Raw genomic sequence first — 15,795 nt, forward strand, 5'->3', positions numbered from 1 at the left:
CAACCCTACGAATTTAGACTTAAATAAACTTGACTTTGAACATTTTCCGATTCACTTTAATCCCTAGTGCAGAGGGATGATTGGCAAGTCATTAAGTTTATTTTTCATGTTATCCAAATATATTTTTTTCTTTTCGTGTATTTATCTCGACAAGTATCCAATACACGATTCTTAGAAGACATACTCCCTCCGTCCCGGAATACTTGACCTGTTTTCCTTATCGGGCCGTCCCTTAATACTTGACCTGTTTCTAAAAATGGAAATATTCAACAATATTATATTATTTCTCACTCCACCCCTATTAACCCACCTACCTCCTACTCCTTACAAAAAATAATTAAAAATTCAACCCCTACTCTCCCCCAACCCCATTCCTTCACACATTTCCCACTAACTACATTAAAATAATACCCCACTATCAACTACTACCTATTAAATTAAATAAGTCAATTCAAATCTCTTAAACTCTGTGCCGGTCAAACCGGGTCGAGTATTCCGGGACGGAGGGAGTACAATACTTGAAAGACACTTATCCAACATTCCTTAATTTATCGAGTTGCACACAAGCTAAGTTATCTAGTTGAATAGACTTATGTGGTTAGAGTAGTGTGAGACTAGTGATGCATTGCAGTAGTATGCAAGTGGCACAACAATATGGTAAAAGAAACATCGCCCCTACTTTTTCGATTCTTCTTTGTTGAAGAACAAGAATGTGTGGATGGCTTTTGCAGCCAAAGAGCATATACGTTACTCATCCACAAAAATGTCCACCCCATTTCCGAATCTACACTTTATAGATTACCCTCAAACATTCCCTAATTTCAGCAGATCCCTACAATTCCACTCTCTTTCTCTTCTCTCACCACCAAAATCCCCCAAATTTTCCAACTTTGGTACAGAAAACCATGTCTTTAACCATTAGATTGCACATTTCAACTCACCCAAATTTCTTAGGTCAACCAAAATTTCATCAAAACCCCACTAAAATTCTCCCCAAATATATATACCAAACAAACCCATTAAGACCCCTTGTTCAAAATCACACCAAAATGTCATCAATTTCCACCCAAAAAACCCAATCAAAAAGGGTAATCAAGAGTTCTTTGATTGACCCAGATGGGGGTTCTTTGATTGATCTTATTGTGCCTGAAAATGAGAGAGATTTGAGGGTTTCTGAGGCTGAATTATTGCCTAAAATTAGGTTAACAAAGATTGATTTGGAATGGGTTCATGTATTAAGTGAAGGTTGGGCTAGTCCTCTTAAAGGGTTTATGAGAGAGAATGAGTATTTGCAGAGTTTACATTTCAATTCTTTGAGAATGCAAGATGGGTCTGTTACTAATATGAGTTTGCCCATTGTTTTGGCCATTGATGATAAAGCTAAAGATGACATTGGTTCTTCCCCTGATGTTGCTTTAGTTGGCCCTGGTGGCGATTTAGTTGCCATTTTGCGAAGGTTCGCCTCTTACCCTTGTTTTCGTAGCTAAATTTAGCTTCGTTTATTCGTCATAATAAATACGGAGTAGTTGTTAATTTCACAAGTGAATAGTGAATGTTTATTAAATTTGATGTATATTTTGTCATTGTTTAATATGGATTGCGTCATGTTTTGGGACTTTTTTCTGTAATTTGGGTGCTTTTTATTTTATGAGAATAATTATATGTTGATAAAAGGATTGTTTATAGGCTGACAATATTCTATGTGAATTGACAATGTGCTGAAGAATTTCCTTTTCGTGATGCCTAATCGTTGGTAGAACGTATGTTTACTATAATTAGTATGGATACATTTTAAAAAGTTGAAAGGAGTGCCAGGTGTGGAATCTTGAATGTGATCCATCATAAGTGCGGATTATGGTTACAAACATCTCTAATTCTCTATGTTATACTAGTAGTATGTTATAGTATTTGGGAGTTAGTGGATAGAAGAATGTTTTAGTCAAAAGGAACCCTTTTTGCCTCGTAGAGTCAACTTTTCGTCAACTTGAGTTTTATAACCTAAATTGAGCGGTTCTAAAAATTGATGGGGTGTAATGCAGTACTCCCTCCGTATTTATTTAAGAGACACACTTGTCTTTTCCGGCCGTATTTATTTAAATGATACACTTGCCATATTTAGTAACTTATCAACCCCACCATTTAATTAAACAATGTATCTAAATTACCCTATGACCCACCATCCTATTAAACAAATAATTTTTGAAATACACCCCACCTCCCACCCCCAAAATGACATGGTCCCCACTTATTTATTTATTAAAATATTTACCCAACCCCACTTGCTTTATTATTTTATTTCATTCAATTCCCCTTCTTAATACCCGTGCGGCCAAGTGTATCTCTTAAATAAATACGGAGGGAGTACTTTCTTATATTTTTGCTACAGGGTGATTTTATGCTGCTTTTGACGTGATTAATGTTTTAGGGGAGGACTTACGATCTTGCTATAGAAAAGTTAGATCATGAATTAACGTTAATCCGTCCGTTCCTTTCCTTAGTTGGATATTCTGAGCAACTCATCTTCTCATAATCTTCTCCTTCAGGTGGTTTATGCCAAGTCAAAAAGGAATTGTTTAGTTTATGACTTTTAGCTGCTTATTGGTTAGCTTTTAGCTTTTAGCTTATTAATTTGGTCAAACAACTAACTTTTCTATTTTCAGGAAAGCTGATTTTTAGTTAAAGAGAAAAGCCTGGTTTGTGAAATTTTCTTGACTATTTGACTCAATAGCCATTGTATATTTAACTAATTGTCAACAACATATTTTACAAATACAGACAAGTGAACACCTGAACCAACTAACACCTTACAAGGAATAGCTGGTTACTAAACACAATGTCTTTATGGAAGCTGACCCCATGTTCTCATATGCTTACGTTGGTTACCTACGATTGAAATGCTTTCAATCCTACTTTTTCATGCTTTGTTGCTCGTGTGTTCAAATCCAATGAATAGCATTTTGGTTGTCTACTTTAACTTGTGCTGATGGACTAACTGAAGTTTGTCTTGGATATATTGTCCTCTTTTCCATGTATCTGTGTGTTTTTGAAATACCCCTTATTCTACCTTCTCTTTGTCACTTCCATTTCTTCATCATATTGCTAGTTTACTACCATGGGTTAACTTACAATGCACTAGAGAGTTCTTGTAAATCACCCATTACTCTTAACATCATCTATGGTTCCTAAAATAAATGTGATATCTCTCACGGGGTTATTTCTTAACCCTTCTTTCCTTAGAACACAAAGTGGTCTTGTAAATTAAGTCTAATACTAGGTAGATCAGTGATTTCAAGTTTAATCTACAAGTTTGAAGTGCTTAGGGGTCAAATAGTGATTGTACATATCAATTCCTTTATATCTCAAGGATTATTGGACCCATGTTCACTTATTGTTGTTGCCATTTGCGTCACTTTAAGGTCGATAAGTTGCTCTTAGGCAGTCTGAAATATGAAGAGATAGCCAATTAACAAATAGAAGAAAAAAAAGTGTTAAATTTGCATCAATGATTATCTTTGAATGATCTTGGTGTTTACCTTAATCCTCTTTGCTTAGAAAAAATAATTTGCTTCTTCAAATGAGGGGGAAAAAAAATATTTGTGGTCTGAAGGCCTGCACTCAAAATTCTGTTACTATGAAATCAGAATATAATTGTCCCAAGGAGGGAGTACGCTGTAAAAATGGCGGAGGTGGCAATTCCCTCTCATATTTTGTAGATTTACAGGTTTCGTTGACCAGGAAAAATATTTATTCTTTGAATATTTTCAGCTCATCTTTTCCTTGTAGGTAGTTATATTCCTAGACAAATGGGATTGTTTGGAAAATGGATTTAAGGCAACTTTATGGCTAGCTTTTGGCTTCTAGCTTAGTAATATGCAAACCACCAAAATATATGATTGGTAAAATTTTTAAAAACAGATAGTAGGAGTAGCTTTGCTCTAGCTGTCTAGCTGTTGGACTTTTCATTATTTCAATAACTCCGTCTTTAAAGATTACCCCATTGCATTTATTAGGGTTAAACTTTAAATATTTTGATCATGAATTCTCACTGACCTATAAGAAACAATATAGTCATGTGGGGTCTTGTTAGATTCGTTCCAATGCATATTTTTAAAATTTCAAAATTTAATAATCTTTTACGTTTATAGAGTTGGAGATATTTACGTTTTAAGTTGTGCCTAAGAGACCATGGAAGTCAAATGCAGCAATCAAGACACTTTTCATTAGAAGGGCCAGAGTCCCAGAGTATATAAGTTAATCTCCAGCGAAGGAGTAACCAAACCTTAGAAAGTTAACAAATAACATAGAAGTGGACTGTAAAGGTAGTAAAGCAACATGATTTTGGAAAATGAAGAGGCAAGGAATTTATTTCTTTTATCTTGGCTCTCCTTAGGGATTCAACAACAACAACCAAGCCTTAGTCCCGATTGGGGTCGGCCAACATGAACCGTTTTAAGGAATCGTGTGTTGAACGTTAAGTAAGAGAAATAAAAGAAAAACAAAAGAAAAATAAGTGTTTATGGTAAAGAGAGTAGACACGAGGCACGAAAATAAGATATGCGGTTAGAGAAAAGACAAAAATATGTTTTGAAAAAATAGTAAAATGAAAATATGGACACGAGTGAAGTTTGCGAAGAAAATAGAAAAAAGAGAAAGAGATGGATAAGAAGTCATGTTCAGTCGTTGGCATGTATTTTCTCCTTCCAATCCACCCTATCTAACGCCATATTTTCCTCAATCCCTAATATACTCATATCCCTCTCACTCACCCTCTTCCTAATATGCTTTGGTCTTCCCCTACCCCTTACAATTCCATCCTTTTGCCATTCTTCAATCCTTCTAACCGGTACATCATCTTGCTTCCGCCTTACATGGCCAAACCACCTTAGTCGGTTTTCTCCCTCATCTTGTTCCCGGTCGGTGATTAGGTGTAACCCCCACTTTCGTCCTAATACCCCATTCCTCTACCAATCCTTTCTTGTATGGCGACACATCCAATGTAACATACGCATCTCTGCCACATTCATCTTATGAGTGCAGGTAGAATTCCCCTTCAATATATGAGTCCGGGCATGCATGGATCACATAGAAACTCGAAGCACTCTTCCACTTCAACCAACCTGATTTAATTACGTGGGTGACATCTGTATCCAACTCCAAAAGGATAATAGACTTAGGTAGCAAAAGAATTCTCAGCTTTCTACGGTCCTCCCATCCAAGGTGATCGTCCCTGCCTCTCTACTTTTACCACCGCTAAACTTACACTCCAAATATTATGCCTTGCTTCTACTCAAGTTAAAGCCACAGATTCCAAAGTATGTGTCCATAATTCCAACTTACTTTCCACACCTTCTTTCGTTTCGTCGCACAAACAACATGCACCGTGGTATACCGTCTTGAATTAAATTTGCCAATTCGTCCGTTACTATGGCAAAGATAAAAGGACTGAGTGCTTACTCCAATCATGACAGGGAACTCCACCGTCTTTCTAACACTTTTCCACATACTCGTGCTAGCTCCCTCATACATGTCCTTAATGATGGCAATATATTTTTGCGAAATTTTTTTCTTTGTTAAAGCCCACCAAGTACTTCCCTCGGTACCTTATAATATGCGTTCTCCAAATCAATGAAAACCATATGTAAATCTTTCTTCTTATCCCGATAATTCTGTATAGTGTCTCATAAGATGAATGGCCTCCATAGTTGATCTTACGGGCATGAAGCTAAGTTGGTTTTCCAAAGTCTTCACACTTCTCCTTAACCTTTGTTCAATCACTCGCTCCGGAGTTCCATACTATGACTCGTTTAATCCTTCGATAGTTGGCACAATCTTGGACATCTCCTTTATTCTTGTACAAAGGGATTACCATACTTTTTCTCCACTCCAATGACATCTTGTTGCTTCTCCAAATCTTGTTGAAGAAAGTTGTATTATTCTCTCTCCCAAACATCACTAGTTCTTGATATGGATGCCATCAGGACCTACTGCTTTCTTCAATCCCATTTTTTTCAATGTCATTTTGACTCCTTTTTTAATTCTCCGCATAAAGCGGCGATTGTTCATATCGTATTATCGTTAGAGATACTTTTATCTCCAAAACCTTGTCCTCTCTCACCATTAAATAAATTGTTAAAATACGACCCCCGTCTCCCTTTAATCTCCTTATCTCCTACCAGAACTCTTTGGCCCACATCCTTTACACACCTAACCTTCCCAAGATCGTGCGTCTTCCTCTCTCTCATATGAGCCAATCTAAAGATGCCCTTTTCTCCTTCCTTCATATCCAAACTTGCATAAAGACCCCGATTCACCTTTGCTCTTGCATCTCGTGTAACCTTCTTTGCTTCTTTTTTTGCCTCTTTATATTTCTCGTAGTTCTCACCGCTCCTACACCTCCCCAATATTTATAGCATTCACGTTTGCTCTTTATTCGCTTGTCGCACTTCTTCGTTCGACCAAGATGTATCCTTACCCGGTGGCATGCTTCCTTTAGATTCTCCGAGAACTTCCTTTGCTATTTCCTTTATGCTATGCTCCATATTAGTCCACAAAGAATTTATATCTACTTCCATGCTACAAGATCAAATACCTATTGTGGCCATTTTATCCACAAATTTTTGTTGGTTCTCCCCTTGCAATTTCAACCACTTAATCATGGGCTCCACTTGTGGTGTTCGCTTTCTTATACAATCTCTACTTCGAAAATCAAGCACCACTTGGTCTTGAAAATAGAAGATACTATCCAAACTTGTTGGTCCTTGCGTATTCATAGTCTTAAAAATCACCAAGGTGCTTATTACACCAAACCTCTATGTATGGCTGTATTAGGCTTTCAAAGTCTGAAAAAAGAACTTCTCAGAGGTGATTTGACTGGGGTAGAGGATATGGCCAAGGAGCCGAGTGATGTGCTGGAGCTCATTAGGCCATAATCTTTTTCCAGTAAAACAGATATCTTGTCAACGTCAGTTAACTGCAAACAGCTAGCTCACTGCCAGAAAAGGCCTTTGTATAGCAATGATCCGATATTTCCATATGCGTGTACTAGTGGTTTCCTATCAAACAGATGCTCTGCATTCTTTGTTACTCAGGCATATAATGTCTGGTCTTTTAGTTTCCATGGCCTAAATAGAAGTCTGTTTTTTTTTTTTGGTAAATCAAAGAATTCCATTCACCAATACTTCAAACAATCTATAACCTATCTCCACCTTAGAAGCAAACCACTTGCTAGGCAGGACCCTAAGCCACCAAGGGGAGCAGAAAAACAGAACAAGCCTTAGGAAAGTCTAATACGACAATCAACACTAATTACAATGCAGTAACCCATTCTCTATCCTTTCTGCATTTGTTTGTTTTGTATTTGATGTCCCCCTTATCTAATTAATTTATCTTGCTTTCTCCTGCTTGGCTTTTGAATATACCCTTTTTTATCCTTTCTTGACCATTTGATGCGGATTTAGAACCCGAAACTAGACTTGATGAAAGGTGGACATGATGTTAATGGTTGATTGACTTGACTTATGATGGGTAAGTGGAATACTAGTTCTCTTGATTTCCACAAAAATTAGAGGGTCTATTCCTAGCCATTACTATAAGATGAACACAAGCCGCAACAAGCGTTGTTGCGGTTAATCAAGCATCTGAAGTTAACACTCAATTATCAATTCAAACAAATCTGATTTTTGTTCATGATACATGTGCCTTTATATAGGCTACAAATATACTCCTAAAATCAAATATACATGTCAAGCATCTGAAGTTAACACTCCATTTTCAATTCAAACAAATCTGCCATTACTATAAGAGGAACACAAGCCGCTTGTTGCGGTTAATGAAGCATCTGAAGTTAACACTCAATTTTCAATTCAAACAAATCTGATTTTTGTTCAAATATACATGTCCTAACTTAACAGGGAATTGAAAAGCAAGTCCTAAATCAACTAGGAATTGAAAAACAACTCTTAAATCAACTAGAAATAGAAAAGCCTTTCCTAGCACAAGTTACACAACTGGGAGCTCAAAACAAACTAAAAGTATCAGCTAAAAACACGAAAAACCTCTTGAATGGTAAAACTTGTTAGCATTTCAATATTGTTTTCTTGTTTCCAGTCTTCTATTTTTTAGAAAACTAAAAAAAAGGTATGGAAACCACAAAAAAGATTGTTGTCAATTAACAAAATAAACATGGTTACTATTGGTATAACTAATGCTTAGTTCATGACTCAATCCAAATCATATGACTTTCAAAATCATGAAACCAAAAACTGAATACAGGTAAGCTAAATTTAAACCAAGTAGAAGAGAACCACACACGTTTCCACATGGCCTCATCCATCTTCCTTTCTCTAGCATATTTTGTTTTCTGTATAAGTTTTACATAAAAAGAATCTGCAATGTTCTGCAACTGTTGAAGCCCCATGACTGATAAAATCTAGGTTCCTCTAACAGTGTGATATCTCTCACTGGTTATGTCCTTAACCTTTCCACCTCCTACTATGACCACAAATCGTTGTGTAATTATGCACAATATTTAAGAAGTACTTTCAAGTCCTCTCTACATTGAGTGGTCAAGGGTCATGTGGTTCTGCATACATTTAGTTCTTTATAGCTCACCAGTCGCCAATGACTGGACCATACTTTCTTACTCTTGTTGTCTTTGTTGTTGTTTGTTTCTGTATTTATATTTTGTGTCACCCCTAAGGTTGACATTTTAGTCCTTAGGCAAAGTTAAGAAATGGCCCATGAACGATTATGAAAACAGCGGGTGTAACAAGAAAACATAATTCTGATGGTACTTTAAAAATCGCTTGTGCTTTTGAGGACAATAAACTACCTCCATCAACCCGTCTCTAACTGATAGGAGCCAGAATACACTTTTGTAGTTAAACCTCACTAACTTTAGCCATTAATTTGCTGAAATATGCACTTAGTTAAGATGTGAAAACATTACAAGCTTTACATTTCTGTATTATTATCAGTTTCTACCATGTGATGTTGAAAAGAAACTAGTCGACCAAATTGAAGTCAAAAAGTCGAATTTAGTCTATTCTTTTAAAAACGGGTGTAGGAAATTTGAGGAAATGGAGATTTGTCGGTCTCATTTTATTTTGTCTATCGAGGAAATTCAAATCCTGATATCTGCTTTCAAGTCAATTGAATTTTACTGTAAAGGAGGAGTATATGGCTTGATTTCATTATTCTGTCCACTGAGAATTTTTGTAAGTTTGGTTTCTACGTTAATTTTCTTTACTAACATAAATACCGTTTTTAAGAAAAGAGTGAAAATATGCTTGGAATCTAAAGACTCGATGTCAATCACTAACATTATGAACTCATCAAGGACGATCTTAAACGATTTTCAATTAACAATAATTGAATATTTTTTTTCACTGTAGAGTTGCCATTCTCTAACCCTTTTTCAACTAATCCAATAGTTGGTCATTCTAACAGCACATTGAGTGTTGCTTCAGTCACTTTATTCTTTTGAATCCCATCCCATCTCCCCCTTATATGCATGACTGATTAAATCTCTAGATTTTGCACTTTGCTTTTCTTGAAAGTTCCAAGTTATTGATAATTGTGTTATTGTCTCATTTTGCAGCATTGAGGTATATAAACATAATAAAGAGGAAAGAATAGCTAGAACTTGGGGGACAACTGCTCCTGGATTGCCGTATGCTGAGGAGGTTATTACACCTGCTGGAAATTGGCTCATAGGTGGAGATTTGGAAGTACTGAAAGAAATCAAATACAATGATGGTCTTGATCACTACAGAATTTCTCCTAAAGATCTTCGAAAGGAATTTGATAGGCGTGAAGCTGATGCAGTTTTTGCTTTCCAGCTTAGAAATCCAGTTCATAATGGTCATGCTTTGTTGATGAATGATACACGTAAGAGGTTGTTGGACATGGGGTACAAGAACCCAATTCTCTTGCTACATCCTTTGGGAGGTTTCACTAAGGCTGATGATGTGCCCTTGGATGTTCGCATGGAGCAACATAGCAAGGTAATCAATTTATCAGTTGGATAGATTGGCCTCAGTTATGTCTTACAATGCACCTATTCACCATTTCCCTTTTAGGTTTAAAGCTTGAATTTTGTCTTGTCTTTTTTCTTTAGGGAGCAGTATGAACATGACTGATTCATTTATTTATGAGATCATACTGATCCAATGATTTCTCCATGTCACACAATGCACAAATGTCTGCATGTTACATTGCTACTTCTAGAGACTTGACAATGTGCTACAAAAAAATATTGCCCATATTGATTTTGTACAATGTTTTAATTTTGCCATTTTAATGTTCTCATCTTTTTCCATTTAAACCAGGTTCTAGAGGATGGAATTCTTGATCCTGAGACTACCGTTGTGGCCATATTCCCATCTCCCATGCATTATGCTGGCCCAACTGAAGTACAGTGGCATGCCAAATCACGGATTAATGCTGGTGCTAATTTTTACATCGTGGGTCGTGATCCTGCCGGTATGGGTCACCCGACAGAGAAAAGAGATCTGTATGATCCTGATCATGGAAAAAAAGTGTTGAGCATGGCACCTGGGCTTGAGAAGTTGAATATCCTACCATTCAGGGTGGGTCATCACTTTCTTCTTTCTCTTTGATGTTTCTTTTACTGAAATAATTTGTAGTTTATAATTTGTTTCTATTGGTTCCTGAATGTTCTTGCATGATTGATACGAGTCATGAGAAATAATGCCATGTCTGTTGTTGCCTTGACTAAATATGTTTGAACTTATAAATTTTTTTCCCTATTTGATTACACCTGGGCATGCCAATCACTGTTTTTATTTCTTATAGGCCCATGTCTTCTGTCTTTTATTGGGCCATTTTTGAAGCTTGGTCCTGTCATCTGTTCTTGTGTTATCTTATTTAATTATGACACTTGGACATATTAATTGTAAAATATTCCTGTATTATCTCTGTAACTTTTTTCTCAACTGTTGCCTAAATAATGAACTTTACATCGTCTGCAGGTGGCAGCATATGATACTGTAGCAAAGAAAATGTCTTTCTTTGATCCTTCTCGTGCTAAAGATTTCCTCTTCATTTCTGGAACCAAGGTAATGTATCCAAATTATTTTCTGTGTTTTAATACTTTGATTCAGTATAACTCAAGGAGTTACTTTCACCAGTACTGTGCGAAATGACTCATGTTAGGCAGTACATCTGCTGCTTATGCTTGGTTTCATCGAGTTGTAATGGAAATTACAAGAAATTTAATTTTCAAGGGCATGGGATGTCAGTAATTTCTTTTGATTTATCCCTTTTCATAATTGAACGAGAAGAAAGATGTATCTTTGGAATTTGGTAATGGCTAGTCTAGGTTACTTAAGGTGAGATGGACTCTTAGAAGTGGGTTGGGACCAGATCATAGAATTGATTTCTTTGAAACGGATCATGTTCATCATAGATTTTAATACATAATTACCACGAATTTGCAGCAATCAATTTTTAAATGTCTGGTGAATTGTAGCTGAAAATAACTTGGGTGGTGTTTCAGATGCGGACTTTTGCAAGAACGGGAGAGAACCCTCCTGATGGCTTTATGTGTCCCGGAGGATGGCAGGTATTGGTCAATTACTACGCAAGTCTACAAGAGGAAGAGACTAAGCAGCCAGCTACAGTATCCGCGTAGATCCCAGAGAAGAAGGCTAGATGCACAAGTTTCTACCTTAACGTAGGTTATTTAACCATCTTATGAGGCTCAGAAAACTAAAGGCTATAAAAGTTGATTAAGCTAGCATAGAGTCAGAGATTCTTTATCAACAATGTCACGTATTCAACCTCGTGTTTTTGCCCCGGACATTGTTCTCTTGTTTTACTTAATTGGTGCCCTTCCTCCTTTTCTTTTTCATGTTCTTTAATTTTTTTTTTTTTTTTGGGGGGGGGGTCTTTTGATTTTCTTCACTTGCTCAACACTTGATGATTGATTATTGATTTCAATTTTCATTATTCAGATCATTTGTGGTAGTTCATTTTTGATGAGTTTTGTGTATTTGAGTGAACAAGTAGAAATAATGTACTAAAAAAGCTTGTTACTTGTAGCTACACTCGTAAGAAACACTGATATAAGTGTTCAACTATTTGTTGGTGATTTAAGGCCTACAAATCCCTCCGCTTTACAAAGAGTGAAAAAAGAATTTTAGTTGTAGGACGGAAGCTGATACATATAGCCCTGGGTATCAAATAGTAATATACCCTGAGCTCCATTGGTTAAAATTCTAAACCAATCACAGCAAGGGTATGTTACTATTTGATACCCAGTGGGTATATGTAGCCTTTTCGTTGTGGGATGAGACCTTTCCGGTGCAAGGTATCTGGAAAATGGTGTTGTCCCACAACCGATATACGCACGCCAATACCTCATTTGTTTCATCTTAGTGCGCTTACCAGTTACCATATTGCTACATTCACAAATAGTTGCTCTTTTAGTTTGAAGAGTACACTATTTTCTTTTAAAAGAATTCGTCTATTGGTGGTAACAATATCATTAACTGAGATCTGAGAAGCATGAAAGGTAGTTATTTCTCCATGTGAGGCGTTAAGTTAAGAGTTGGTTGGTTGGTTGCTGGTTGTTGCGGCTTTATTTGTTTGCAAATTTCTCCATGTGCATAGTATAGTTGATTATTTTCAACCAATGTGGTCCTCGGTAGCTTTTTCTGTAATTGGGGTTTCCCTATTATCTTTGTGGCCCTTTCTTTATTTCTTGCTTCTTATATAAAGGCAGTATAAAAGCCGAAAGCTTGGTTCATCCATCGTTTTTTTGGACCACCATTTATGTTAGTGTGTGTGCATATTTCTTGGTGTACGATACACAATACTCCCGTACTACTCCGTAATAGTGATCTTTACCTAGGGCCCCGAGGGGCTTAAATAGAATTGCAACTAGAGTTGGCAAAACTGATCCAATACACCAACCCAATCCGAACTCAACCAAATATGTTAGAGTTATGGTATATCTAGGGTTCTAGTATATTTAAGAAACTAGAGTTGTGTTAGTTTAGGAATCTAATAGAGTCATAAACCTAATAAAGTTATGTTATGGTTTCCTATATAAACCAATGATGTAACCAAGTTATAATTAAGCCTTTAAGTTATACTATTGTCAATCAATATTATTCCCATTAGTTTATCAAAATAATAAAGGATTGGGTTGAGATTTTCAACCCGTTTAATTAAATGCATCAACTCAATCCACCCCATTTAATTAAATGGTTTGCGTCACGTTGAAGATTTCAACCGAAAATAACCCGTCTAATCTGTTTAAGTTCAAGCAAGTATGTAACATAATTTTGTAAAATGATATTTGAAAGATTTTATTTCTCATTTTTTTCCTTCAACGTTGAATAATTATTTGACATTTTGATTCATGTCAAATGTATATTGGAGTATTAGTTTTTGCTATGAGATTTGCCTCAAAAATCACCCCGCAATTATATAGTGTATGATTATGAATAATATAAACAATATAATTCATGCGGAAAAATCATAAAGCTAGGAATCGAAATTAATTGCCACATAGTCAATTAACATAATTTAGTATACATACAATATGATGCATGCATTTGCTCCCGAACCGAACAAGAACAAGTATAGGACTCCAAATGTCGTCCCTCCGTAGATAGTCCACATCACGTTCGGATCCGCCTTAGATTCAACAAACTAGAATATTCTCTAAGGTTTTATGTGCACTCGGAAAACTCACAATGGTGATAGGCAAGTATTAAACTCTCCCTTGAATTTAATGTGTTGGAATTGTATTGAATAGAATAATAAATTGTGATCATGAATCACATATTTATAGGGTGAAAATAAAGGAGTTGTAATCCTACTAGGAATCGATTAACTAAATCCATTAGGACTCTAGTTAATTAATAATATTAGAATTCTAGGGACAATCAAATACTAAGTATTTCAGATTTACCCTAAACATCTAATTTTAGTAGATTTAGGAAAACACAAGATTGCTTAGCTCGCAAGCAACCGGCCGGCCAAGCCTTTGCAGCGTGTGGCCTAAGCCCACGTTGCTGCGTTGAGCTTGGTGTCTCGCAACAGCACGCGGCCCACGCTGGGCGCTGCTGCCTTGCTTCGGCCCAAGCGCGCTTGGCGTCCAACAACAGCACGCGGCCCATGCGCTGGGCGCTGCTGCCTTGCTCGACCCAAGTGTTGCTGCTCCGCGCAGGCTTGCTTGGCGCTGGGCCTTGCGTCTCGCAAGCTCGTTCGTCGAGCATTCGCATGTCGCGCTTCCGATTCATTTTCCGATTCCGAAATTTATTTCCGATTCGAACAAATATTTAAGTTTCCGTTAATATTTCCGATTCCGACAATATTTTCGATTCCGATAATATTTCCGTTTCCGGCAATATTTTCGATTCCGGCAATATATATATTTCCGATAATATTTTCCAATACGAACCATGTTTCCGTTTCCGGCAACATCTACGACTTGGATAATATTTATATTTCCGTCATGATCCATATTTCCGTTTCCGGCAATATCATCATTTCCGGAGCATTCTATATTTTTCCTTTTGACGATTTCATCTCCCACTGGAACCGAGATCCGTCGTTTTCGAATGTTCATAAATGGAGTATTTAATGAATAATATATTCACTTAAATACTTGATCCATTGACGTACTATTTGTGTGACCCTACGGGTTTAGTCAAGAGTAAGTTGTTGATTAATATTATTAATTCCACTTGAACTGAAGCGGTCTCTAGCTAGGCATTCAGCTCACTTGATCTCACTGAATTTATGAACTTGTTTAATTAATACTGAACTGCATTTATTAAACTTAGCATTGAATGTATACTTGGACCAAGGGCATTATTTCCTCCAGTCTCCCACTTGTCCTTAGGGACAAGTGTGCATTGCCTAATTCCTTTGTCGCTTGATGCCATCTCATGAACATAAGGTAAGAGTAGTCATCCTTATTATGTCCAGAGGTATTTCTCGGTTTCAGAGTTCAACTAATCAAATAAAACAGATTATCATAGCCTATGATGCATCTGAGCACGACCATGCATTTTTCAGTTTCTAGCTCTCCGAGTGGCCTTGTACAACTTTCAGCATCTCATCCCGATTTATGGGAGGACAATCCCAATCTTGTGATCTTGAGTTTAGACTTCGTTTGATATGTGATTACCTGAGCGTTGCCGTTATAGTCTCCTTTTACGGCGCGACGCTTGACAACGTCAAAGTAACCAGTTCTCAAACAAGTAATCTCAAATCACTCAGGTGTTGAGGATTATTGTCTAATAATGTAATGAAATTTACTTATGACAGATTTTCATCTCTTACAACAAAGTTTCATAGGTCTGTCCGATACTAATCTTCTCAAGTAAGTATCTATGCAAATGATTGCGACATTTCCATGTCCACATAGTTTAAGAAACATAACTACTAGTCATCTTGCATTCTGGTCGTCTAGCGTTTTCTATGCGTCCATCTTTATAGAAAACTTCCGACCAGGGACCATTTTCAACTTTTGACATTCAAGTTCACTTGATAGACATTTCTTAGTCATAGGACTGCTCCTGACAGTCTATCTTGAATATATCGTCAAATTGAAAGGACTCATCATAATAAACCACAAAATTAAATGGAAAAATAAATTATATTGATATATATGAATGGTTAACCAAAATGTTTCACAAAGTATTAAACTCTAAAACTTTAAAACATTTATTAAGGACATCAAAGCCATTCTCCAACATGCTTGATTCCCATAGCTGCAGTGTGCGAGTTGTGCTTCGCTTGGGCCAGAGGTTTAGT

General features: G+C 36.6%; 1 protein-coding gene across 1 annotated transcript; it reads left to right on the forward strand.

Annotated features, from left to right (window-relative positions):
• The first annotated feature begins 635 nt into the window (after positions 1-635).
• Positions 636-12,062, forward strand: LOC110798247 (ATP sulfurylase 2). The gene is made up of 5 exons (XM_022003422.2): positions 636-1,456; positions 9,599-10,004; positions 10,329-10,589; positions 10,992-11,078; positions 11,519-12,062. Exons 1-5 carry the CDS (start codon positions 906-908, stop codon positions 11,651-11,653), a joined length of 1,440 nt encoding a protein of 479 aa, XP_021859114.1. The 5' UTR covers positions 636-905; the 3' UTR covers positions 11,654-12,062.
• Positions 12,063-15,795: the final 3,733 nt, after the last annotated feature.

This window comes from Spinacia oleracea, chromosome 6 (genome assembly GCF_020520425.1).
Source record: "Spinacia oleracea cultivar Varoflay chromosome 6, BTI_SOV_V1, whole genome shotgun sequence".
Classification (NCBI taxonomy): Eukaryota; Viridiplantae; Streptophyta; class Magnoliopsida; order Caryophyllales; family Amaranthaceae; genus Spinacia; species Spinacia oleracea.

Bases quoted from the DNA above. Each gene is read 5' to 3' on its own strand.
- LOC110798247 (XM_022003422.2), top strand. From the start codon at position 906: ATGTCTTTAACCATTAGATTGCACATTTCAACTCACCCAAATTTCTTA. The intron at 10,590-10,991 runs GTGGGTCATCAC...CATCGTCTGCAG, and splicing joins TGAATATCCTACCATTCAGG to GTGGCAGCATATGATACTGT. The intron at 11,079-11,518 runs GTAATGTATCCA...GTGGTGTTTCAG, and splicing joins TCTTCATTTCTGGAACCAAG to ATGCGGACTTTTGCAAGAAC.